Below are 26,140 nucleotides of genomic sequence, written 5' to 3'. Positions count from 1 at the left end.
TTTAAGAGAGAAAAATTAAAAATAAAACATCTTGGGCAACTGCTCCCAAAAGAGTTTTCCTAAGGGCTGGGGGATAGTACACCTTCTGTGAGCGACTCTCTGTCTCGACCCCTTTTCCTCCACGTCTGAGCTTGGTTCTGAAGGTCGGGCACAGGAGCCACTCGGCACCTGGGGGCCTGAAAGAAGCCAGGCTGGGGCCAGAAGGAGCAGGGCAGGGACTGAACACACAGGCTCTCGGGTAAAGGTGGCAGGTTGCCCACCTCTGCTCCTTCTGAATGCCCTGGAAGAAGGATTTTTTTTTTTTTAAAGCAGTGACAGGGGAAGAGGCAGTGGCACCAGGGGACCAGAAAGCGGGTGAGTAAGCCTGTGGACCAGCAAGTCTGAGAAAGCAGAAGCAGAAGCCGGAGGGAGGTTAGAAGGCTCAGAACCACCAAAGGGCTCTGGAGTTGGTGGAACCCCTGGAGGTGGAGATGAAGGTGGGCTGGAAACAGGGAAGTCGGTTGAAAATCACTTTAGAAAGCAGTTAGACACCTCTATCCTTTTGCCTGCACCCAGCCTTCTGACGGAGGGTACATCCTCCAGAAGGGGTGAGCCAGGAGCCCTGGGCTGGGGAACCCGAGCCCAGCCCAAGTGGGAGTCTGTGCCGAAAACTAAGGGATGGAGTTGATGTCTACATACTAGGAGACCCCCTCAACCCCTTTTCCCACAAAGATCTCAGAATGTTGGCAGCCAGACTCGTACCCTCTGGGCAGCAGATTGGACATTTCTCCTTTGAGGGATCAACCAGCTCAGGAGGAAATACATAAAGATACTGCAGCCAGGTCTCCCTCCGTGAGAACGCCCACCAGCCCGCCGCCCCACACACACTCAGAGCTTTAATCAGCCGTTCAGTGGCTCACGCTTAAGTATCAATGGACAACCAAGCCTCACAGCCATCCACGGAAAGTCTAACCCTGAAAGCATGGGAAAGGGACTTAGGAGAAATAGCGGCGTGGAGGGAGAAGCTGAAAAAAACAAACAGGTGGAAGCGTGCTGTTCGCATCTTCAGAGATAGCGAAGGGGATATTGCAGCTACAAAGCAGGAACAAAATGCTGTAAGAAAGGGACATTCAGAGAGCCAAAATAGAGTTCCTGAAAGTGAAAACTACGCCAGCAGAAGTGAAAGACTTAGTTGGAAACTTGAAAGGTAAAACTGAAGCACATCTTTAAGAAAGTCCGACAAGAAGACACAGGTGGCAGAGAACGAGCTATAAAGATCAGAGGCTCAGACTAGGAGGTCTAACATCTGGATAACAGGAGCCCCAGAGAGCGAGGTCAGAGAAAATGCGGACAGAAAATGATCCAGTGCAATATTTAAGAAGAGTTCCCACAACAGGAGCACGTGTGTTCCTAGACTGAGTGGAAGAGGCCAGTACCCAGCACAACGGATGAAAAAAGAACCGTAACAAGCACATCATGCTGAAAGTTCTGAGCACAAAGGACAAACGGAAGAACCTAAAAAGTTCAGAGAGAGTGAAAAAGCCGAATACGCCAGCGGTCAGCACTGACAGCTAAAAGACAACAGACGCCTGCAAGATTCTGAGTTCAGTGTTTCCAACCGGGAACTCTACTCCAGCCAAACTCAGTCAAGAGTGAAGACTGAAAAAGATATATCCAGACTTGCAAACTCCTGAAGAGTTTGCCTCCAGTATACCTTTCCTCTGGAAGTAAACTGAAAACAAGGACGCAATGACATCCAGGAAACCTGAACCGACGCATGAGTTAGGAGAGGACCTGGCTGGTGAATAAATGCCAGAAAGTTACCCAAGGCCGACCCAACCAGACCCAAGACCTAAAGTCATGGCTCTCCTCTCCTAAGTCATGGAGTCGGAAGGGCCGGTGCTGTGCAGGCACCAGCCATGGTGCCAGGGGCCTGGAGGTCCTCCAGTGGAGGACATTTTGCAGAGGACAAGGGGCATCTCCCAAGGGCCCTTGCTACTGGCTGTCGGGCTGTGGCAATGGCTCCTGGAGACTCCACGGATGCCTGGCATGCAGACCACTTCCCCGGGCTGCTACGGTGACCAGGCCCAGAGAGCAGTGCCCAGTGCCCTTGGCCATCAGGGTGGCCGTCTGCAATCTCCCAGGGAGAACCCCAGCGCCCGCCCCCTACCCTGCAGGTTGCGGAGGAAGCCCACCCCTACCCCGCAGGTTGCGGATGAAGTCCTCCAGCAGCATCTTCCGGTCAGGCTTGATGTTGGGGCTGTACATGTCAGTGTTGAGCAGGATGACGGCGAAGGCCAGGATGAAGATGGTGTCGGGGTTGTGGAACTGCTGCACCTCCTCGGGGTTGCACATGCAGTAGCGCTGGCTGCGGGGGAATGAGGTGCGGGTGACGCGGGGCCCCACCCGCCCTGAGCTCCAGCAGTGCAGGGCATCCAGGGGAGTCTGGTTCTCCCAGGGCTCCGGCCCAGGGAGGCTCTGTCTCAGTCCGTTGATCGCTGTCTGCCTGGTACCCTGATCCTCGTCCCCACCAGGGGGACGAGGCAAGTGTCACACACCCATGGACCCCCCAACACCCCCACCCCCAGGTGTCAGCCTCACACAGATGCTCAGGAAAGCTGCGCTGGCCGAGGGGACAAGTGAGGTGCCAGCAGGTCACCTGGAGGCCTGGTGCTGCTCCCGCTTAGAGAGCCTGAGGGTCCTGCCCCTCTTCTTTCCCTCCCTCCTGCCTCCCCAGCCCCTCCTGTCCCCCAGGCTCCCAGCAGCCCTGCTCCCCCCGCCCCACCCTCCCCCATGCCTAGGCATGCGTGACAGGGGTGGGGCTGGGGAAGGGGTCCCACCTGAAGGCCTCTATGAGCCGCTCCACCTTCTGGGCCTCGCCCTGCACGCGGATGTGCGCCTGGAACTTCCGCAGAGCCTCGTCCAGCTCCATGGCAGAGAAGTCCATCTCGTCCACCACGCAGCTGAGGGCAGGAGGGGAGGGGGTCATGAGGGGGTGGGCCTCCTCGCCCACTAGAGCTGAAGAGGTGGGCACAGCCCATCCACTCGCTGGAAACCCCTGCCCTGGTGGGGAGGGGGGACCTGGTCCCTGTGACCAACTGGGAGGGGACTTACCACCCCCCAGGCTCTCCTGTAGCCCAGGGGCCCTCCTCACCCGTCCCCTCACCTGACACACAGCCCTGTGAGAGTGGGCTAAGGGTCTCCCTCCCCCAGCAGAGAAGCTGGGGCCTGGGTAGCAGCTGGCTGTCCACCTCCCGCCTCCAAACCCCAAGGCCTTTCCTCTCAACCCCACAGAGTCCAGAGTCAGAGGCTTAAATGGTGAACAAACACAGTCTCTCTTCTGTCCTCTCGAAGGCCTGTCGGGGCCTGGCTCTCTCCCTGGCTTCCAGCTCTCGTTTGGGAATCTCCTCTTACGCCGTCCCTCCCAGGTCTGAGGGTCCACAGCCAAAGAAAGCCCGCTCTCAGGTAAGTGACAAGTCGGCTTAATGTGGGGGGACAGTGTGACAAATGTGGCCAGATTCTGGGCCTGGGCCAACCACTGAAGTTTTGTGACTTCAGACTCACCTCTTGGAACCTCAGTTTCTTCTTCTGAGAAAGGAAGGTCAGAGTCCTATTCCCCAAGGACCCTTCCACCTCTGAAATGCCACCTCTGACCCTGGAGAGTTTGCCTCTGAATGTCCCCATTCAGTGCATGGAGGGGGACACGTGCCAAGCACCCCCACCAGGCAGTCTCACTCCCCTGGCTTGGCCTGCTCCTGGGCCCTCCCTTTCCGGGGTCTGGTGACCAATGTCTCCAGGGCCGTGAGCAGCGAGACAGGAATCTGGGCCCCTGAGAAGCAGCAGGCCTGACAAACCCTGAGGGCCGCAGAGGCTCACATGCGGAGCTGACGTCTGCCTTTCTGCACCCACAGGCTGTGCACTCTCCTCCCTCCTGGTCCCCCCCACCCACCACGCACTGTCCTCTTTCTGCTCCTACAGCCCTCGGCGTGCGCCACCAGCGTCACAGCCTGCAACCACTGCCCACCTGCCCCGCCTGCGGAGTGCGGCTCAGTGCCCAGCATGCCCGGGACTCAGGAGACGAGAGCCAGTGGTGGGCGAGTGGAGGCACACGCCCTGAGCAGGCCCCACCCGCTCGGTGATCCTGGCTCCGCGGTCAGATTCTAGGAGAAAGCAAGGAGCCCCGTGGTGGTGGTCAGTGGCTGTGCCTCCCCAGTGCTCTCGAGGGATCAAGGGAAAGCAGTCCTCATAAGGCCGCCTGGCGAGGGCAGGGCAGGGAGGGAGGGGCTTGCTTCTTCCTCCCCACGGGCAGGGCAGATGGCCACCTGCAGGCTGGGAGCCACGCTTGCCTTGGTCAAACCCAGCCTTCTCTCAGGCTGTCAGCCTGGGGTGGGTGCGAAGAGGGTAGGAGTGGAGATAAAGATCTGGTCCAACAATGAGAACTGGCCGCGTCTCACATCTGAGACGGACAACAGGTCCGGCCAGGGGAGAGGCCACTCTCACTTCCCAGCAGCTCTTGCCCCTCCTCCCTGAGCTGCGCCCAGGTGAAGGGAAGGGGGGCTCTGACGGCAGCGCCATGGGGCCCACACCTGTGTCCCCAGCCCAGCCCAGCCCAGCATGACTGAGCCGGATGGTGATGCTGTTGGGAGGTGGAAGACCAGGGCGGCCAGGGAGCAAGAGGGCTGGGAGCCAGAGCTGGGGAGGCAAGGAGAGGGAGACAGAGACACAGAGACAGTGAGAGACACGGGGAGAGAGAGACAGAACAAGAGAAACAGAAAGAGGAGAGAGAGGGCAAGACAGACAGACAGAAGGCAGGAGAGAGGAGGGGGAGGAGTCGTGGCAGGCTGGGCTGGTGGGCCTGCGCGCAGAGCGGACCCTGGGCGGCCTCTCATCCTAGAGACCTCCCCCAATTCTCACAAGGCCAAGGGGGAGGCAGTGCGCCCTAGCCCGGCCAGCCCTGGCACAGAGACCTGGCGCCCAGGAGGACCCTAGAATGGCCCTGCGCCCCCTGGTCTGGTGTCCAGCTGCTGCCCAGGGCTTGGCCCTGTCAGTCCGTCTATCCCACCCCCTACCTGGCCCCTGCCTGACCCTGAGCCCTGTGGTCCTGGCGCCCTGTGTCCTTCATCCGAGTCCCTCCCAGAGTCTGTCCAGGGACCGTCTCCCCCATGCTCTGGCGCGGGGCTGACCCCACAATGAGGGGGTGGGCGCCGGAAGCCTGGGCACTGGGTGAGGTGGCAGAAGGCGACTGCGTGGTGGCTGGGGGAGGGCGGATGCGCCCAGCCAAGCACAGCGGCCTACTTTCCAGCCCTGCACTCAGGTGACGCGACCGCTCACCACTCAGGGCTGCAGCTAAAAGCTCCAGTAATGAGCCTGGAGCCCAAGAATCCAGGACCAGGACGGGAGACTCAGCCAGGTGGAAACGCCAGCCCCAAGAGCTGGGGAGGGGAGGCCTGCGGGGGTGGACACTGGGGCTGCGGGCTGGAGCGGCTACACCCCACATCCCGGAGGAGCCCGCCGCAAGGCAGCTGGTTAAAATGCAGAGCCCTGAGCCCTGCCCCAGCTCTACCAACCAGGCGGCTTGGTGGAGGGACCTGGGGACCAGCATCCCTCAGACTCTCCTCTGGTTCAGCTGGGCCCAGTGCAAGGTTGGGGTGGGCTGGGGGTGGAGTTCAGCCCACGTGGAGGCTTTAAAATGTGAGTCCAGCAGCTCACGGAGCATGTGTGTCCCCACTGCTCTCGGGGGCTGCTTTTGTGGTGGGGGTGGTGAGGATGGGAGAGCGGGATGGAGGCAGAGACAGAGGCAGCCCCTACCCCTGCAACACACACACACACACACACACACACACACACACATGTCCTGCCTTCCACGGGCATCGGTGTTTGATGTGCAGGTGCTCCGAGGTTGGCAGAGCTTAGAGGGTTTCTGCAAACCCCTCAGAAGCTGTGTTGAGAGGTGGAAAGTCTACCACCTGCCCCAAGGAGACAAATGGCTCCCTCTCTGTAGAGCTGGGGGTTGGGCCAGGTGACTTCTTGGGCCCCCAGCAACACCCACCTTGACATTCTCTGAGGAGGACCCAGAAGCAGAGAGGGCCCACAGTCAGCCTCCAGGCTCTGCAGATGTTCCCAGACAGTGGGGCATGACAGCATCATTTGGGGCTGGCTTTGGGGTACAGCTCAGGGTGACAGGCTGCTTCTCCACTCCTCCTGGGGCTGCCCTCCCAGTGGGGCCTGTGCCTCCTGGAGCAGGGGGCTGGGCTGAGGCTGTGCCCCAGGGGACCCTCACCACGGGGTGGGCTCCACCACCCTGGAATCACCCGCAGTCCTCGCCCCTTCCCACAGCATGCTTTTCTGTTCCTTCGTAAGTGAGTGTCAGCCTGAGCCTGACCTTGTGCATCTGTCTCCGCGCTTCCCTCCCTCCCCCATTCCCCTCTATGTTTCAGAATTTGCTCACACTTAAAATCTCCCCTCCCTTCCTCCTTGTCACCCTGGAATCCTGCTGGGAGCCGACTGTCTGATGGTTCTGCAGATCCCTCCTGCTGCCGCACCAGCACAGCCCGCAAACCGCTCTCCTCTCGTCATCTCTAAGGTGAAAGATTTACACGCTTCTGGGGGTTGTTTGTGGTGTATGTGTATCTCCCCATTTTACAGAAGGCAAAACTGAGACCACAAAGGGGCTTGCCCGGTGCTCCCACAGCTAGGAAGACCCTCCCCACTTCAGCGGGGGTCCTAACACCAGTGGGGCACCCCATCTGCACTCTCCTTTACTGCGTATTGGTCTCAGGGCTTCGCTAAGTGCACAATGACTTCATCTTCTCAGTCCTGTGCGATATTAACCATTATCCTGTTATTTTTTTATTATACGAGGAAACTGAAGCTCACAAGAGAGCTGGCCCCACGGGGGGCTGCACACATCGCATTCCCGGCACACGCTCTCTCCAGGGCTGGTGCTAACCTGTCTCTCCTCACCCAGGCCCCTGGGGGGACCTGTGAGGGGCCAAGGCGGGGCACGCGGACACATCACAGAGTCACGGGTGAGGGGCCACTTCGCTGGCAGCAGTCACAGACGCCTGTGGACACCCTGCAGTTTCTAAGCTGGCCTGGCCACAGAGCCCACAGCAGGGGACCAGATCCCTGCCCCCACCTTCTGCTTCCTGAAGCTTTCTCTGGCCCCCAGTAGCTTGCTTGCCCTTCTCTCCTCCCTCCCTGCCTCCCTCCCTCCCTGCACTGAGTGCCTCCTGTGTACATGGCACTGTGCTAGGGACCTGGAATAAGTGGCAAACAACACAAACACAGATCCTGTCCCAGTGAGAGAGGCAGACACTAAATGCAGAGCTAAAAATAATTATTTCCTTATCATTGTGACAAGTCCTATGTAAGGAAAGGACAGGGCTTCGTGAGAGGATGAAGGAGACATACTTTATATCGGTGTGTCCAGAAAGTGCCTCTTGGGGATGTGACATTTGAGCAGAGACCTGAAAGATGAGTAGGGGCTGGCCAAGGGACGGGGAGGAGCAGAAGGGGGTTCGGGAAGAGCACATGCCGAGGCCCTGCGGTAGGAAAGAACATCCAAGGACCAGAAAGGGCCAGCAAGGCTGCGATTGATGCAGAGAGTGAGGGCTTTCTCCTGAATGCAGTGGGAAACAGTAGAAGGGTGTGGTCAGAGGAGTGATGTGATCCAGTTTGTTTTAAGGAGATTTCTCTGGGTGTGGGGGAGGATGAATGAAAAAGGAAGGGCAGGGAGCAAGGGTGAGGCAGGGGGCCTAGTCAGGAGGCACCTATAGAGGTCCAAGCTCGAGAGGATGGGCCTCAGGCTAAGTTGGAGACCAACTGAAGGGACAACCTGAGATACATCCGAGAGGAGGAAGTGATGGACGAGGTGACGGCAGGAATGTGGGCGGTGATGAAGAAAAGGAGTCAGCGACGCGTCTCAGAGCTCAGGCTGGAACTCCTGGGGCCTGGTGGCACTAGTTTTTGAGATGGGTCCTTGACGGGTGGACACATATGCTGGAGGAGAGATCGAGACTTCAGTTTTGGACACATGACGTTTGAGATGTTCTTTCCTATCAATTCAGTATCTACTCAATCACGATCTTTGGCACCCAAAGCCTTGCCTTTTCTATTTACAAATCAGAGCCCAGCCTTGACCCTTCTTTGCTCTCTCCTCACTGGCCCTTTACTCTGCTGTCTTTGGAGCCAGACTTCTAGGCCTCCTCATGCCATCTCCACATCCTCAATCCCATTCACTTTTCAACCTGGTCCAGCCAAGCATCTACCCCGGCATTCCATTAATACGTCCCCGGTCAAGACCACTGCCGGCCACCATGTTGCCAAGTTCAAGGCACCAGCTTCCATCTCATCCCACCAGCCTCTTGGCAGCATCAACCTGGTTAAAGACTCCTCTCCCTTGCTCCCGTCCCATCGCCCTCCTCTGGGTTGACACTTCCCTCTGGGGGCACCCCTCCTCCATCTCAGGCCCTCCTCCTTGTCCTCCTCCACCTGACTCTAACTTAGGGCGGGCCACCGGTCCCTTCCCCTCTCCACAGCCTCTCCCTAGGGGGCCTTATCCACTCTGATGGCTCTGAAGTCCACCACAGGCGACAACTCCTAAGTGTTTATCTCTTGCAAAGAGCTTGCCTCTTATTTTATCATTAGTCACTAACTAGTGGATCTGGGGGGGGGGGGTGGCGTTGGGTCCACACTGTTTATGAAAGGCCATGTTAAATAACGGTGTGCCCAAGTGCCAGGGAGGGTGGCTGAGCGCGGACGCCCGTCACTGGGCGACCTTCACAAGACCACAGGTCACGCTGGTTTGCAGGGAAGTCAGGGGGCACAAATTTTACGTTTTACCAGGTATTTAATATTTTAACTTGCTCTGAGTAAGTATTTGATAATGTCTAGTTGGAGGAATTTTTCAGATGAAGTGTCCCATACCCAGCTTCTCTCCCCTCAAACTGGAAGTACACACACGTGGTTTGGGTAGACTCTGCACCCGTCACTCCAGTGGGCCTGAAGCAAAGTCACAGTCACGCGCAAAGGCTGAGCGCTCCGAGTTCTCAGCATCCCGGGAGGCTGTTCGCTGCGAAGGGCCACCTCTGTTCCGCCTCCGCCCACACCGGCCACCAGGCCCTGCGCCTCCCTCTGCCTCTGGGCTCCAGCCACCTCCGCTCTCCCCACGGCCACTGCTGAGGGTGAGGCCTCATCATCGCACCATAGCTGTGACAGCAATACCCCGCGAACTGGCCTCCCTGCCTCCAAGCCATCTTCTAGAGCAACGCTTTGAGGACGCCCATTTGGTCCTGTCACTCACTCCCCTGCTTATATTTTCTTAAGGGCTTCCCACACCCCTCGTAAGAAACCTGAGTTCCCCAGAAAGCATGGCCCTGGTGGCTTCCAGCCCCTCTTGCCCCTGCCGTGACCTGGCTCCCCTCCGGAAGCCAAGCTTTCCAACCTCCCCACATCTGAACCTACTGTTCCTTCTTCCTGCCGCCCCCCCACCACCACGTCCAGGTCTCTGGGTAGCTTTCTGTCTCTCTGGGAGTCTTCCTGGACCTCCACGGTGGTATCTCCCATGCCACGAGTGCACCTGTCTGTCCTCCCACTAGGCCATATGCTCTCTGACTCCCAGAGTCAATCTCTGCATCCCTAGCGTATACATGAACTCAATAAACGTTCCCAGGGTGGATGGGTGAGTGAGTGACAGACCCACTGCGAGAATGAACAGGCACGTGAGCACGCGGTCTGCTGGCGAGGGAAGCCCGTGGCCGGCACCTTTGGAAGCTCTGCCGGGTTGGCCCAGACCACCTGGAGCTGACCCCGGGACACAGCTGCAGGGGAAAGGTCCTGTGGACTCCAGACCACGTGCACCCCCACTTCCTTCAGCAGCACAGGCAGACCAGTGAGCAATGAGGGCCCGGAGAACCGGCCTTGATCAGGCTTCTTCCAAGGACCTACATGGACCTGCCCCGGGAGATGCAGCTGATGCAGGGGGAATCACTGTGGCGTGCCCCCTCTCTCCCGTGGGCTTCGGTGGGGCTGTGGCAAGCCCCTCACAAGGGCTGGGGAAGTGTGAGCCCAGATATTCCCTGCATCTGTATAAACAGGCACAATCTTCCGTGAAATTGCTTGTTAATACCAACCCACACGTGGAATCAGTCTGCGTTGCGGGGAAATGAGGCGTCGTACACAACTGTGATCAAAAGGAATTTCATCATCTCGACTTTTTTTCTTTTAACAAGAGCAAGACAGTGTCTGGCAGACAAAGGAACTAGTCTGGAGCTGAAAATAGGTAAAGATAAATTTAATTGGCCAGGAGAGACAGCAAAGATCTGGAAGGTCGAGGCTCAGGCCACGGCTGGGAAGAGGTGTGTGTGCTGCCCACGTGGGACTTTGCTCCAGGCGGACACCAGGTTTCCAGGTTTCAGGATGAGGATGGGAAACGAAACCGCCCACTGCCACAAGCTGGAGGAACCCGGGTGTTACTTCTGCAGTTCTTGTCTGATACAATTCAATTAAAAATATCCCCATCCGCCAGAGAGTTATTTTTGTTAGCTGGAACTCATGACGTGCCTTAGGTCAAGGTTTTCTGGAAAAGAACAACGTGGCCAAGGAAACAGAGCAGGAGGGGGACCTGTCAGTGTCCCTGGTGACCACACAGGGACAAAGAAAATCTTGTTTGAGGTCTTCAGAAGGGATGGCTGCCAGACACATGTTGAAACTGCCAGGAGTCAGTGTGGATGGCGAGGCCGTTATCCTGTCGCTGGGCCAGGCAGCGCCCCTATTCACCCGTGGCTCTCAAACAAACCCCCAGGCAGGCTGACGCACATGCACATTGCTGGACGCATCCCAGAGTCTCTGATTCCGGGGCCTGGGGTGGAGTCTGAGAATCAAAGTTGCTAACGAGTTCCCAGGTGCCCCTGCTGTTCTGGGGGCTTCACTTGGAGACCCACGCTGGGTGCCAATGACAGGGGTGGGATGGGAAGAAGTCAGGCCTTCAGTGTCAGGCACCTTTGGGCTGAATCTTATCTCCACCACTTGGCTGTGCAGTTCCGGTCACGTAGCCTCTCCGGGCCTCACTTTCTCCGCCTCTAGAACGGAGCTGACATCTGTACCAGCCAGTGGGCAGGCGGGGGTGGGAGAGGCGATGCATGGAAAGCTCTCGGGATATAACAGAGCTTATGAAATGAGCATTCTCGCTAGGGACCCAATCGGGGCTGATGTGCCCGGTGAATAAGTGGACCTGAAGTTCCCTCCAGCAAAAGAATGAAGACCCTGTCCCTCATCGCCAGTCAGCTCTGCCTGAAACCGTCATAGGACCATCAACCGTGCGTAAGAAGGCAGATGGAGACAGGCGTCTTCCGGAGGGAGGGGCCTGAGTCAGCTCAGACCAGCCATTTATGGACCAGTTTCCCAGCTCTGTTTTCTTCTCTGACGAGAGGCTCAGGCCCAGCCAGGGAAGCTGAGTCAGGGGTGGGAGAGCCCCTGATTCCGTTCAGTGGCTCTGTCACCGGCCAGGGTACCAGCCATTTCTTCTCTCGGGGCCTCAGCTCCCGCCCTCAGTGAAACAGAGGGCTGGACTAGCCGACCATCCGAGGCATCTCTCAGCTGGGGTCTGACAAGCACTGTGAAGGCACTGGGACCACACGTCTGTCGGGTGATGTAGGAGACGATGGCGGGGGGGGGGGGCGGGTGGAGGGCTCTGTTGTAGGCCATTCTGCAGGCTGCAGAGCCCAGCCCTCGGTCAGCTCTGTGACTGCGGCCAAGCGACCCGGCCGGCCGCTGCTCGGCCCCCTCGCTGGTGCGGACTCCCACACCTCACAGCCCTGCGCGCAAGAGGGCACGAGGCTCCGCACGGAGGGTCCTGGAACCGGGCCCGCCGGGCGCAGTGCGACTTGAGCTGCGTGAGCCACTTGGCCTCCCGGCTGCTTGCCCCCAGACGGCCCTCCCGAGGAGCCCGGGCAGGGGAATGCCCGGGAAGCCTCTCCGAGGAGTCTCACTTCCCGGAGCGGCCGGTCTCCGCCAGCCCTGAACATCACGCAGGACTGAGAGACAGCCCTTCAGGGCTAGGACCTGAGTACTCCGGAATGGAGAGGGTGGCAGGTGTGTTCATTTTTGTGTCAAAGCCCAGTTTACAGACACATGTGACCAAGCCAAAGGGAGTCTGAACTCTGGGCTATTCACTCCATGCTCGGAGTCCCAAGACTTCCACATATGGGAGTAAGTGATGCTTAAATACCAATGATTCTTTACTGTGAAGGAGAGTTGTGTGTGTGTGTGTGTGTGTGTGTGTGTGTGTGTGTGTCGGCAGCAATGCAGGAAAGGGCACTGGAGAGGTGAGGGGTCAAGGCTATAAAACCCGAAGACGCTGCTTTTACAAGAGACCTCCCCCTCCTTCCATTCCTCTGGGTGGGGGCAGTGTCAGGTTTTCAGAACAGTGGAGATAACGCCCAGAGTCTGCTACCCCCGCCTGCCCCAGCCTCTCTCCACCCTCGTCCAGCGCCGGCAGGGTTGGCCCGGGCACCCCCTGCCCCACCCCCCCGCGGAGCTCCTCAGGAATAAGGCAGCCCTTCTGAAGCCACACGCGGACGATGGGCCGGACGTTCTCAAATCACTCCTTCCTAGTGATGAAAGGCCACAGCCTTCCAGCCTGTTGAGCCTGACAATCTGTCTTCATTTCTGAACGTCTCCTAAGAAGAACAAATCTGTTACACGCTGGCCAGCACATTTCCACGGAAAGGAAATAATGAAATCTGACTACCACGTCAAACTCTAATGCCTCACCCAGAATGGAGCCGACATGGTGAGAGAAGGAACGCCCGGAAACTTCCTTCTGGCCGCCCAGCCCCAACGCTGCCCTGCCTGCACTTCCGGGGAAAGGACAGACACGACGCCCCTCCCCGCGTGCGGCTCACGTCGGAGGGGATGGCCCGACCGGCCGGGAGAGGCTGCCCGCCGCCAGCCCGGAACTTCCCCCATTCCGCCGGCCTGCAAACCTGCTGAAGCGAGCATTTCAGAAAGGAAATAGAGCGGAGCCAAATTTCCCAGCCATGTGAAGCCTGAGAGGGGGACGCCTCCAGCCCCAAGGGGTCCCGTTCCCAATCTGGCTGCTGTCTGGCCCTCCCTCCTCAGCACCAGAGAGGACTTCCCAGTGAGCTCCGCCCCTTCCCCAGCGGCTCCTGTGGTCTGGGGAGTGAACTCACACCAGCCCTGAGGGGTCTGAGGGCTCCTGTGTTGGGGGTGGGGTGGGAGGTGGGGGGGTCTAATGCCCTGTGATTTTACGTGGGAAAGTAACGCTAGAAATAGCTGACATTTTGAAAAGAACTTCCTAAGTAAGCACCAGGCACTGAGTTAAGCAATTTACATGCATTTAAAAAATTTAATTCATTTGACTGGTTCTATTATCCCCTTCTAACAAATGAGGAAACTGAGACTGGTTTCTCCTAGAGAAAAAAAGAAACTACCTTCCCAAGTAAACACTGGAACGGACATGGCCCTCCATGTTCAGAATGCCTTCTATTACTATTTGATAAAGGCTGGTTGGAGATGCTCCTTCCTGGACTGGGTCTTCCATGGAACATTGACACAAAGGGACGGGGAGGTTGGCCTCCCAGAGCACCGAGGGCCTGATTCTGGAGGCAAATGTCACTGCATCTACGATGCTCAGACACGGGTCAGCGGCCAGGGCAGATTCTGCTTGCCCCCTCCTCTCTTCGTCCCCCACAGGCCCAGGAGTGGGGGCCCAGCCCTTCCCCCTTTCTGCCTCTCCCCTTCCTGTCTGGCTGCATCTTGGAGAGTGTGTGGCTTGGACTGTCTCAGTCTCCAAGGGGATGGGTGATTTATGTCCTTTTATTCAGCAAATAGCTTTGTACAGAATGGATGCGACAGGCTGAATGTCACTGGCGGGGGTGGGGGTGCCATGCAGAATCCCAATGAAGCCTTCCAGGCCTGGACAAATGGCACTGGGGACTGTCATTGTGTGTTTTCTCTAGTGGGAGTAAGGAAGAGGCAGTGGATCCTGAAAGGTTCCCAGGGAGCTGGCTTGAGTGGCAGGGAGATGCCAACTCGCCCAGTGTCTGGCTGCCCTGCTAGTGCCCGCCTCTTCTGCGTCTCCATCTTCTCCTTGCATTTGGCAATCGACCAACCAGGCAGCCAGCACCCTGCGGACTTGGGGGGTGGGGGCTCCTCTCTCAGGAGCTACCCCGTGCAGGCTGAGTGTGCCAGGGCCTGCAGAACAAAGCACGAGGGACCGAGGCATTCACAGGGGCAGAGGCGGGGCTCAGCTCTGCACTCCCCCTCCCTAAGCCCACGGTGCCCTCTCAAGACTCCTTGGCCCCTCACCTCTCTTTCCTGCTCCTCCCCTCCTCTCTCCTCATTGACACCTGGGTCTATAACTTCCCTGAGGCCAGGCCTGTTCCTCCCCCCAATTCCACACACACGTACACAGACAGGACGCCCAGCTCAGCCCCGTTCCCAGCAAATGGTAGACACTCAATAGTTGTTGAATGAGCGGTGAATGGCCCTCTGTTCTCTGGTGGACGCTGGCTCCCCAGCACTGCCCAGCCTGCAAGCCTCTATGGGCGGCCCTGGCTACATGGGAAAGCATGCTTAGGGCAAATGATCCTGCATGATGCCGTGGTGCACTAAGGACTGGGAAAGACGACAGATGCACAGGAGTGGGAGGGGCCTTTGAAATCACACAGCCCAGCCCTCTCACTTTACAGGTGAGGAAGCCAAGGCCTAGAGGGGAAGTGACTTGCAAAAGCTCCAGAGCGTGTTAGGAGCAGAGCAGGTGTCCGAGCTGGGCCTCCCAGGTCAAGCCACCTCTCCTGCCCGCCACAAGGCCTCCTCATCCAAGCCTGGCCCAGCCCCCACTGTCAGCCCAGCCCCCAGCCCAGCCCCGCTCCCTGCAGGGCTGCAGCGGCTGGTCTGAGTCCCCAGCCCACACACTCCGCCTCCCAGGGAGGGTGGCAATTCGCTTTCATTGTGCTGCTCAGCACAACCTGGGCTAGAGAAAAGCCCTGTGTTCCCAACACTGTGGGTCAGTGGGAGCCTAGCAGGTGAGAATTCCAGGGCCAGGCCACATGGGGCCGGGAAGGCGGATGAGAACACACAACACAGTCAGGGCCTGTGAGTGAAGCCTCACCCCTGCCCCAGAGCAGAGAGACAAAGCAGGGGCGGTCAGAAGGAATGAAGCCACGGGGCACAGCACCTCCACTCTCTCCCCCACCGATGGAAAGGGGGCAAGCAAAGCCAGAGAGATGAACCAGATGGAGGGAAAATAGGAGACAGAGAACACTTGATCTTTCTCTTCGTCTGTCATTTCCTCCAGGCCTCCCTTCAGGGCACCCACATAGCAGGGGGCTTCTGGGAATCCGCCCAGACTGGGAGGCCCCGTCCTTCCGCAGCTGTTGGGCCTGGCCATGCGGGGCGGGGCGGAGCCCGCGGGCCGGCGGGGCGGAGGGGGGCACTCACTCCAGCACGTCGCGGTTGAACTGCTTCTTGCTGTTGCCCAGGAACTCTCCGATCATCTGGCGGCTGAGGCCCTTGCGCTGGAGCAGGAAGTGGGCCACTCCAATGGGGGTGTCGGGGATGAAGCCTCGGGAGATCAGGAACTGGATGCCCTTGTCCGGGTTTCTGGGGTGGGGTGGGGTGGGGAGAAGGATTAGAGAGTGAGGCCGCCCATGACTCCCTTCCCTTCTTTCTTCCAGCCCAGGAAACACACAAAAGCGCCTGGAGGTCCTTGGGAAGAATTCCCAGGAAATGCCAGCATTCCTTCCACTGCGGAGGGTCTCCCCTTCCCCTTCCGAAGCCCCTCTCCCCAGGGTCTCCTGAACCTTCCCGCATGGGAATGAAGAGGGTGCAGGGCTGAGGAGGTCTGGCCAAAGTGGATTCCATAGCGAGTGGAGAGATGTCCCTTCTGTCTTTCTGCCTCAGTCCCACTGGGTCTGACCCTGAGGTCCCCAAGCCCTGCCAAGAAGGCTCTTCTCCCACCAGCATCCTGCCGTCTCAGCACCCACACTGGGACCCAGAGGGCAGGGGGACTGGGAAATGGAGGGGAGCTATCCCACTACATCCTTCTCCCCTGTCCGTGGTGGACCCAAGAAACCTGCTCTCAGGGTTTACTTTCACAGGCTTGTGTCTCTATACGTGGGTGTGGGTGTGGGCGTGGGCGTGGGCGTGGGTGCTTTGTCTTAAGGCAGATGAGCTCCCAGCTTGGTGGCAGATCCACGCTGCTCCCCGAGCTAGATCTGACTGGCCCAGAAGGAGGTAAGTACAGAAATAGAGGGTAAGTAAGCCTTTAGACCCTTTTACAGCACTTTGACATTTTCAGGACAACCAAGCATGTGACTTTTTCTGGCACTTCATTTTTGTCATATTTTACCAACGTATCAGCCCACAACATATTGGGTGAAAACCCAAACTGGTCCTTCAGTACACATAATTTGAGAACCACTGTGTCTTGTGGAATCCAAGTGTCTGTGTGCACCTGCAGAAGTGAGGCTGGGGCTGCGCTCACCAGGGTCGCAGCCTGACACAGAAGAGCGAGCAAGGGATTGGGAGTCAGATCTGCCTTCCCCCGGCTCTGCAACTTACTGAGTAACTTTCACAGCACGCACGCAACTCACCTTCCTTGTGTGAGCCCGTTCCCTTTTCTGTAAAATGCCATAATAACGCTATCTCTAGATATTGTTAGCAAGTTTGCAAATGTTTTACGTCCGCTGAGCTACGAGCAGGCGAGTCGGCGTCTAAGCTTCTTGAGACCAGGGAACGTGTCTCGCTCATCTACGTGGTCAGGTGCTGGCACTCCAAAAGTCGGAGTTAAATGAATAAATGAACGCGCATGTGAGTGGTTTCCGCTCAGTCCTCACTGATTAAGTAGGAGGGGTGCTGTGTTTCCCAGCTCAGGGCTGTAAAGGAAGAGGTGGTGGAGGGTGGAGATGAATGCCTCAGGTACTCGACATTCCCACAGGAGGGGCATGCGTGTTTGCTCGGTTTGCCACCGGCTGTATGTGTACCTCCTGGCTGCAAGGAAAAGTCTGGCCGGGTGCTCTGAGCTGCGGTGGCCGTTCACTTCTCTACTCCCATGCCCTGTTCTCTTGTGTGCCACCTCTGCCTGCCTCGCACCCACCTCCTTGTCTCCCCTCGCCGCTCTCTAATGCCTCTAATCCGTCTCCTGCTCTCTACCTGTGTTCCTCATGCTGGGTCTCTGCTTGCCCCACCCTCGCCTCCTTTTCTCCTTTGTCCATTGTCTCTTCTCTGTGTGTCATCAACCCCATGGGATAATGCTGTTTCCCTGCCTTCATGTCCTACCTGAATGACTTCTGTGCAATGCTTTTACTACCTGTACTATTATTCACTTAAGCCAGGGTTTTCTTTTAAATTTCTCCCGCTTCTCAAAGCCTAGCTTCATCTAGCAGTCCCAGTGGTTAAAGCACCGTTTGCTGTGTTTTGTCCCTAATCCTTAAAATAAATTCATACAAATTACAAATAAAATGCGTGTTCCTACACAGTCTCTCAAGCAGCAGGCTGGCGCAGAGGCCACCGTGGACACTAGGAGGACATTGGGACGACCCGCTCGGTTACCGGCACTGCTCCCCTGCAAGGGCAGGTGCCCGGCCCCGCCTCCCACTGCGGACTCACATGTTGAAGAGGTTGAGGCCGATGCGGTACCGCCGCTTGCGCAGGGTGTCGGTGGAGAGCGTGGGGGACCTGCAGCTGGCCGGGTTCTCGCAGTGGTAGCGGGGCAGGCTCAGGACCATGGCCTGCAGGGCCTCCTTGGAGGCCGAAGCCGACGCTTCTGAGCCCGACTTGGCGGATTTGGTGGACGTGCTGCTGCTGCTCAGCTGCTCTGAGTTGTCGGCGGCCTCGGCCTCGGCCCCTTTCCCCACCTCCTCGGCCTCCTCCTCGTCCTCTTCCGTCGCTGGCCCCGCAGCCCCGGGCGGGCTGGCGCGCTGGGCTCCCCCAACTCCGGCTTCTGCGCTCGCGTCCTCGGCCGGCGCGTGCCCCTGGCCGGCGCTGGGGGCCTCCGGGGCCTCCTGCCCCCCGGGCCCGCCCTGCTCCGCCTTGCCTGCCGTGGACTCTGCTGGGGCCGCAGGCGTCTGCGCGCCCAGGCAGTTGGCCACCGACAGGGCGGTGGAGGAGGAGACGGAGATGTTCTGGCTGGCGATCTGCACGGTGACGTCCCGGAAAGCCATCATGAGCGTGCTGCCATGGCCCTGGGGCGGGCCGGCAGGCTCGGCGGGCTCAGCCCCGGCCCCGGGGTGGGCGCCCTCGGGCTCCCGCGCCTCGGCCTCCAGGCCTGGCGTCCCTGCGCCTGCGCGCAGGGCTTGGTGGAGCTGGTAGGCGCCGCTCTCCTGCAGGGAGCACATGGTCTTGAGGCTCCAGGTGCTGAGGGCATCGTCGATGGACTTGGCCAGGGACTGCACCTGCTCGGTGAAGGAGTCCTCCAGCTCGGTGAGCGTGCCTGCGAAGGTGGGCGGCAGGGAGGGCGAGCGCACCAGCGGCAGCCCCGCGAGGCCGCAGCCCTCCAGGAGCGCCCTCTCGGCCGCCAGGCTCTCGGCGGTGGGCGCGCGCACCTTGCGCAGGGAGATGCGCCGCGGCAGGCGGCTCTCCAGGAGCGAGTTGCGGATCTTCTCGAAGTTCTTGCTGAGCTGGTACTGGCGGAAGGCGGTTTGGATGGTGCAGGCGGCGCGCCGGGACACCAGGTGGCCCCCGTACTTGTGTTCTAGCATTTCAATCTGCAGTGAGGACAGAGAGGAGCAGGAGCGCAGTTAGGGAAGGGGTGCGGCGGTCCTTGCGAAAGAGGGTGGCGGTGGCTGGCGACCAGGCGTGACCTGGCTAAGCTTCGGCGGGGCCCGGGAATGCACAGCTGGAGGGCCCTGAGGGGCTCATGTTTGCAAACCCTAGCTTGCCAAGGCCTGAGATGCCAGGTCGTTGCCAAGAATCCTAGCGGTGTGGGACGTAGGGTTGGATTCTGGGGTTGGTGATGCCAGGGGCAGGGGACAGCGGAGTTGCGGGCGGTATTCAGATATCGCTGCGGAAGGGTTAGATGAAGCAATATCAATAAAACTTGTTGGACCTGCGTGATGGTTAAATGGGCTTTTATTACACTGTTCTTTGTACTTTTGTGTATATTTTAAAAGAATAGAAAATTGAAAATTAAATAGGCTAAAAAAAAATCGCTGCTACTCCTGTTCACCTCATTTCTTTGCTGGCATTCACGTCACTGCCTTGGGGTAGTTTCCTGTTCCTGGGAGCATGCATCACAAGGGTTGGGGTTGGGATGTGGTCATCTCTGCGTCCCTAGCTCCCAGGCCAAGGGCTGGCACATGGTACAACTCAACACACGTGAGTTTAATAAAGACAGATGGATGATGGGTGGATGTGTCAGCAGTGGGAGTCCCTCCAGGCTACCGTGCAATGCCAGTCACCTCTGTTCTCAACAATGGGTGCTGTTACAACTGGGGCAGGGCTTGGTGGGGTTGGCTGGTGGGAGGAGGGCGTGCTGCCTCCTCTGGGCGGATCTGAACCCAGGAAGACTTCTGGCCCCGGCCAGTCTGGCCCCAGGGCCCTTCATCCCCTCTCTTCATCCCCTGCCCCCACCACCCCGTCTGTGGTCCGTTCTCCTCCTTGGGTTACTAAGCTCACTTTTTCTCCCTTATCAGAAACCGCTCAGGAAAGGACTAGAGAGACATCCCCACCCCAGGTGAAAGTGACCGATGACACTTAGCCTCGCCCCTCCCTAGGGGTGTCTGGATTTGAATAGCAGACAAAGCCTGTGCTAAGGCGATGGACAAAATGGAAGCACCATGGGTTCCATCAGTCCTTGGGGACGCTTGGGCAGTGCGAAAGTGTCCGTGGGCCTGGAAATGATGCCCTGTTCCCAGCCGAACACTCAACTCCCACGGGGTCATTCCTGAGCTGAGAGCTGGCGCAGGCGCCTGAGATGCCCCCAGGCGGGGATCCACATCTCCTTCCACCCTGGCCTGTTCACAGGTCGAGGGAGCCCCCAGGTACAAGAGCTGCGCTTCAGGTTATGAGATGCTGTTGCGCCCGGAGGGAAGGCATGAAATCCCACTGCCTGAAGTGCTTCCAGAGTGGTAAAGGGTCCGCTGCCTGGCGTGATGTCACCCTGCTTGGAGGCAGAAGGCTGGCTGAGATGACCTAGGAGATGTCTACCAGCCAGGGTCCGTGCTTCACCCAGGGAAAGAAGAGATTTTAACTTCTTGAATCTGTTCCATCAAGTCCTCCGCTTGACTATAAGCCCCATGAAGGCAGACTCTGCCTGCCATGCTCAGTGCTTATCCCTGGTGCTTGAAGCATGCCCAGCACACAGTAGACCTTCAGTGAATGTTTACTGGATAAATCAAACCTTCCTAACCTGACCATAACTTCCCCTCCCAGGGCCGATGGCTTCACCCTCTCCGGCCTCCCTGGGAAGTTTACTTCATCCTCTGGCCTGTTCCACCTGCATTTCCAGCCCCCACCCCCCACCCTGGCGTTGGCGTCTTTCCACCAGTCCCAGACCTTCCTAGGTCTTGCTCAGCTGTCACCTCAGCCTGTGACGTCCTCCCCATCCTCAGCTTCCACTCTCAAGCCGTCTCCTCTGCGTAAAACGTTTTCCCGTCCTTCAAAACTGTCTCAGATGTGTCTCCTCCACGGAGCCTCTCAGTCCCCCAGCCAGATGGGTCCCCCTGTCCTGGGCCTCCAGAGAGGGTGTTCATACTTCTCTTTGACGCCCAGTTTCCCCATCAAACTTGACGGTTTTTATCTAACTCATTCTTCCCTCCCCCAGACTCCATTAGAGTGGGAGTTATTGGAGGCCCCGGATATGTCTTCATCATCGTCCGGTCCACGGACAGCCTGGCCCAGAGCCTGGCCCGGAGCCACTGCTCACGATGGTGTCTGAATTCAGCTGTGGGCTCTTCACTATTTGTTCCCAGCGTGTAACAAGGCGTCTCCCAGCCTCATGCGCGCCGCATCCCCGGCCTCAGCGCCCCCGCCGCTTCCCTCCCATCCCAGGCAGCCCGCCCTCAGTGCCACTCAGCACCACAGACTGTGCCTCACAGGTAGGGTGGTGGTATCTGCCTCTGCATCTCTGGTGCCCAGTGTGGAGCCACTTCCACAGGTGGGGCTTAATCTGAATTCGTAGATATGAACGAAACTGAACTCTCTCCTCTGCCCCGGGGGACATGAAACCCAGCTCCAGATGCTGCCCCCCACCTCCACTTCCATGTGCATTCCTCCCCCCATTCTCACAAGGCTTGGGGGCTCAGCGGTGCCCCAGGTCAGCTCCATCCGCCCAGCCAGGCCCTCTCACCACCCTGCCCTGGTTTTTCCCAGGGCCGGTCAGAGATCTGAGAGCTATGCTCGTGGGAGGGAGGATGCCCCAGCGAGGGCAGGGTCTCTGGGCCCCCTGGCCAAGGAGCATCTCTGCCCGCCCACCTCTCCCAAAGCCCCGTGAATCCTGGGTAGTTGTGGCCTCCTCCGTCCCAAGAGAGCAGCCTCTCAGCTCCTGCTGAGGCAGTGGAGGGGCCTGGGGGCACTGTCTTGCTAACGAGCTTCCATGTTAATTAGAACAAGCTCTCTCCTCCAGGTCCCGTGTGGCTGAGTCTGACAGGGCGGCTGGGAGACGGGGCCATGGTGCTGAGGCCTGGGTTGGGGGGGGGGTCACATGTAAGCAGGGATTTCCTCTGATCCAGGAGGTCTCAGCTGAGCACATTAAAGCAGGACATGGGAGTCTGCGGACCTTGACAAGGGGAACCTTATGTGAGGCTCCGGAGCAAAGTCTGGGGATGGGAGAGGAGCTTGGGAGAAGCACAGAGCGGCCTGCACTGGGCAGGATTGTGGCCCCCTCATCTTCTCTGTGTGCCTACCTCCCTGCCCACTGTCTGAAACAAAAAGTGCTCAACATGGCAGGACCCGGAGGGGGAGTACCACGGCTCAGCTGCTCCCTGAGACAGATGCTCCCTCAGGTGGAGCTGCTCCAGAAAGCCTGCTTTGAACCCTGGTCGGGCTGCTTGCCTGTTCATGATCCCACAGTGCCCAGCACACCGCTTCCGTGGAACTTACCCCTTCACCGTAATGGCAGCATACAGGGGGCGGCACTAAGCTAAAATCGTGGACTGTGGGGCCTGTCTCCACTGCCTGAAGAGTCCTTGACCCCCACAGACAACAAGAGCCCCAGACCCTTCCACGCAGGGGGCCGCATGACCCAATGGCCTCTTCATAAGGAGGACGCAGCTGCCGCGGGGGACCGGGCTGGAGGAGGCACAGCTCACAGCAGAGCGTCTGTAGGAGGCTTCCCCACACTGGGCAGGGGCAGGGGCAGGGGCGGCGTGGGTGGCAGGAGAGGGTAGGGCTTGGGAAGTAGCTAAGAGGTAGCGTCAGGGGGTTGGGGGTGGATCAGACACGGGGCAGAGGGAGGAGCCACGGAAAACACCCAGGATTGTGGACAAGCTGTGGAGCAGGCCTGGCAGCTTGGTGGACTGGGAAGATGGTGATTGTCCAAGATTCCCTGCAGTCCAAGGACCACAGGGTGTGTGTGGCTGGTGAGGATCCCAGGGGCAGGATGCTAAATCCTAGATCCCAAAGAAACCTGAAATAGGTCAGGTCCTGGCCCAGGCTTCATGCCCATCCCCTTCAGGTCACTGAGTGGTTGTTTCCCCCTTTTCATCCTTTGAGCATCTTCTCACACTAGGCGCTGTGCCAGGTGCTGGGGAGGTAATGATGAATCAGTCTTGTGCCCTGCCTTCAAGAAGGAGCCAAGTAAACAGGAATGGTGATCCACTGCTGAAGGGCTACATCAGGGAGCTCCAGGATGCCATGGGGCCACTGAGAAGGGGCACCCAACAGAGCCTGGGGAGGGCAAGGAAGACTGCCAGGGAGGAGGAAGGAGCAGGGAAGCAAGTCCTAAAGCAAGAGGGGGAGTGAACAAGGACAAGTGCAGGAGTGTGGAGGGGAGAAAGGATATTAGCAACAGAAGCAAAGGAAACAGCATGCATCAAGCCCCAAAGAGCTACGTGAGGCAACAGAGGCTCAGAGAAGTTAAGCAACTCGCCTAAGGTCACAAGGTGCATCTGCAGAAGAGAGTTGCGGAGCTCCGTCTCTTATAAATGTGTGCCGTGTTCTCAGTCACTCAGCTCCAGCCCAAATCCCTTTTTGCCCTCGTCCTCCCACCCCCAGCCTGTGCTTGGCCTAGAGAGCCATGTGGGCCAGGGGAGGTGGGCAATTATCCAGGGCACAAGGGCCCTGCCACACCCCTGCCAGCCCTCATCTTTCCCGCCCTGCTCCTGCTGGCCTGACGTGCAAACCCATCTACTAGAATTATGCCCACTATGGAAAAGGTCCACGGTGCCCATCAGACCCCCGCACGACTGTACATGCCCCAACCCCCGAGTCAAGCACAAGGTACCTTTGGTGTTACTAACTGGATACTCCTTACACTGAACTGTAATCTCTATGGGGGCAGGTAGGAACCATTTTTTGGTACCCCACTTCCTCATTACTTTGCACATCACAGTTATTCAAAAAATATTCACTCGATGAGCTCTTACTCTGTGTGAGACACTCTACTGGACGCTGGGGGATGGGTGCACAGATGAGTAGGAGATGGTCTCTGTCCTCAAGGAGCAGAGCCAAGTGGGATTGAAAGGATGCTGTCATCTGGGCCAGTGGACCGCCCACGTCACACCGTGCTGTTCCAGATGGACTGTCTCCCAGTCCCAGCACGGGCCTTCCCCACCTCACTAGCAGGGCGTGCCACATTTTTAACAGCTCTAATTGTTAATTGAGCTAAAAAACAACCTTCCTCTCCTACAACTTTCATGCATCAGCACCACTCTTTCTACCTGGAATGATAGAAAATAGTCTAATCCAGCCATTCACATGCCAGCTCTTCCACGTTTAAAGCTTGTTTTCCTGTCTACAGATTTGCCAGATGACCCCAGACGATCTGTTTCCCTTCTTAGGAGAACCTCAGAACCTCAGGACTCTCTAGTTGCCTTTTAGGTGAAGCCCTGTGAGCCAGGCAGCCTGACCAGTAAACTGCGTGGGGCTCCGGACAGCTGCCCCCTGACACTGGGGGTTTTACCTACCCTTCTATGAAGGCTGCTGGGCCCACTTCTTTGGCAGCGGCTTCCCTGGCTCTTGATTTATCTTGAGTTTATAGTCAACTGAAACCCTGAGGCCTCTCTCCCAGGACCCACCCTGCTCATCTTAGAGTAGTGCTGTGGGAGGTTCAAAGCTAAGAGCACAACTTCAGATTTTTTCTTCTTTCATTTGACTTTTTTCATTTAAACCACCTTTCTGCCCTAATGAGATTTTTTTTTTTTTAAATCCTGGATTCTATCAGCAAGGTATTAGCTGTTCCTTTTCAACTGTGTGTCATCAGAAAGCAGTCCCTTCTCAAAATAGTTAAACTGGGCAGGACCAAGGACAGCACCCCACTCAATGATCCTGGAAATGGCACTGATAGAAAAGCCAGTGGTTTTTTTGGTTTTCTGTCTGAGAACAACCCGTCTGACTATATTGTCCTCTAAGCTACTTCCTACCTTGTCCACATAGGTATCATGGGAGATTTTGTCAAATACTTTACTGAAAACCAGGGGCACCACTGCAGCTGGCCCGTGGCCCAGGGAAATAGCGTGGCATCTATACTGAAAGAAACGAGTTTGGTTGGAGTTGATGGAGGCTTCGTGACTTTTCTGCTAGCTTCACTTCCAAAACTCAGAGTCCGTTGGGTTAAAGAATCGTTCTTTAGGACCTACATGTTTTAGAGCTAGAAGGACCTCAGAGATGATTCAAGGACTAATTCCCAATTTTGCTGATGAGGAAACCAATGCCCAGAGTGCTTAACAGGCATTCCCAAAGTCACAGAGTAACTGGGACAGGAACGAGGAACAGAGCCCACCTCTACGTCTCCACGTTAAGTGCTCTTTCTCAACGACATTAAATCATAAAGCCTCTCTAAGCACCGCTCACCTCTCCAGTGCCCTGTCCCCCATCACTGCCAACACACACACACACACACACACACACACACACACACACACACACACAGAGATCTTCCTTTAGATCTCTTAATTTTTGACCAAAACAAACCATGTCATTATTATTTTAGGGGGTTCAGTGGGGACCCCGTGACTGGCTACTTTCTCCTCCTGCTTCACAGAGTGGAAGATGGAGGCCCAGAGCCCTTCAATGAAATTCGTTCTCCAATGGGGGCACTTTGGACTCCCCCAGTCTCGGTTAATCTTGGGGATCCTCAGTCTACCTGCAGGAGACCACGGTCTTCAAGCCTCATCTGAGCCCGTGTGTGCCTAGGCACGGGGCTTGCCCCTTCACTGGGCCATCACTTCTGAGCGAGGGGTGGGGGCTTCCCCTGCCTGGAGGGGCGTGAGCAGTGGTAAGAGGAGAGCCCCTGGACACACTGCCTATGGGCCTGGCGTCGCAAGGGTGACCCCTGCCATGTGAAGGCTGGCTGCCTGAGGAACTGGGCTGCAGGGAAGGGCAGGTTACTTTCCTCAGCTGGGGAGAGCCGCGGCAGAGAGGTGACCCTGCAGCAGAGCCAGCCCCGACGGGGCATCCGTGGTACCCTGGACAGCGCCCGAGGTAGGGCCCTTCACCACCCTTCCCGCCCCCGTGGGAGGCCCTGGGTACCTGTTTATTCTTTAGGTCAAGGGAGAGTTCGTAATCGGAGGCGGCAGGGGCGCGGGAGCAGAGCGCCGTCGCCAGGGCAGGCTGCTGCCGGCCGGGGGAGGCCGCGCGGTGGGGGCCGGCCCGCGGGGAGGCGCCCCCCGCCCCCGGCCGCTCCTCCTCCTCCTGCAGCTCCTGGGCTTGAGCCTTCGAGGCGTGGGCACTGGGTCTGCCGGCCACCGCCGCCGCCGCCACGGAGTCCTCCGTGCCCCCACCGGCTTGGGCGCAGGAGCCGTCACTGTGAACGAAAGGCAACGGTGCTCGGTTGGCGGGACGGAGTGCATGTGGGTGCGGGGGAGGGGGGCTGGGGCCCTCTGGCAGTGATGAGCCTCACCAGTGGAGGGGCTGTGGCGCGGCTCCTGCAGTCTCCACTAGGGAGGGGAGTCTTGGCAAGGAAGAGCCCCAGGAGGACGGGAGCCTGAACTTGGGGAGGGCACCCACAGGGCAGAGGGAGGGGGTGGCTGGTGCGGGC

The 26,140-nt window shown here is 58.1% G+C and overlaps 1 protein-coding gene across 1 annotated transcript in view; it reads right to left on the bottom strand.

The window, feature by feature from the left end:
• The window catches only part of IQSEC3 (IQ motif and Sec7 domain ArfGEF 3), an 82,141-nt gene that overhangs the window by 15,569 nt on the left and 40,432 nt on the right, over positions 1 to 26,140 (bottom strand). The window contains 5 exon segments of the mRNA XM_032472988.1: positions 2,181 to 2,347; positions 2,820 to 2,942; positions 15,445 to 15,606; positions 17,614 to 18,710; positions 25,633 to 25,906. Coding sequence (XP_032328879.1) covers positions 2,181 to 2,347; positions 2,820 to 2,942; positions 15,445 to 15,606; positions 17,614 to 18,710; positions 25,633 to 25,906 — 1,823 coding nt within the window.

Source organism: Camelus ferus, chromosome 34 (genome assembly GCF_009834535.1).
Source record: "Camelus ferus isolate YT-003-E chromosome 34, BCGSAC_Cfer_1.0, whole genome shotgun sequence".
NCBI classification, from domain to species: Eukaryota; Metazoa; Chordata; class Mammalia; order Artiodactyla; family Camelidae; genus Camelus; species Camelus ferus.
The sequence above is the reverse complement of the archived record's forward strand: the minus strand, read 5'-3'. Positions and strand labels throughout refer to the sequence as shown.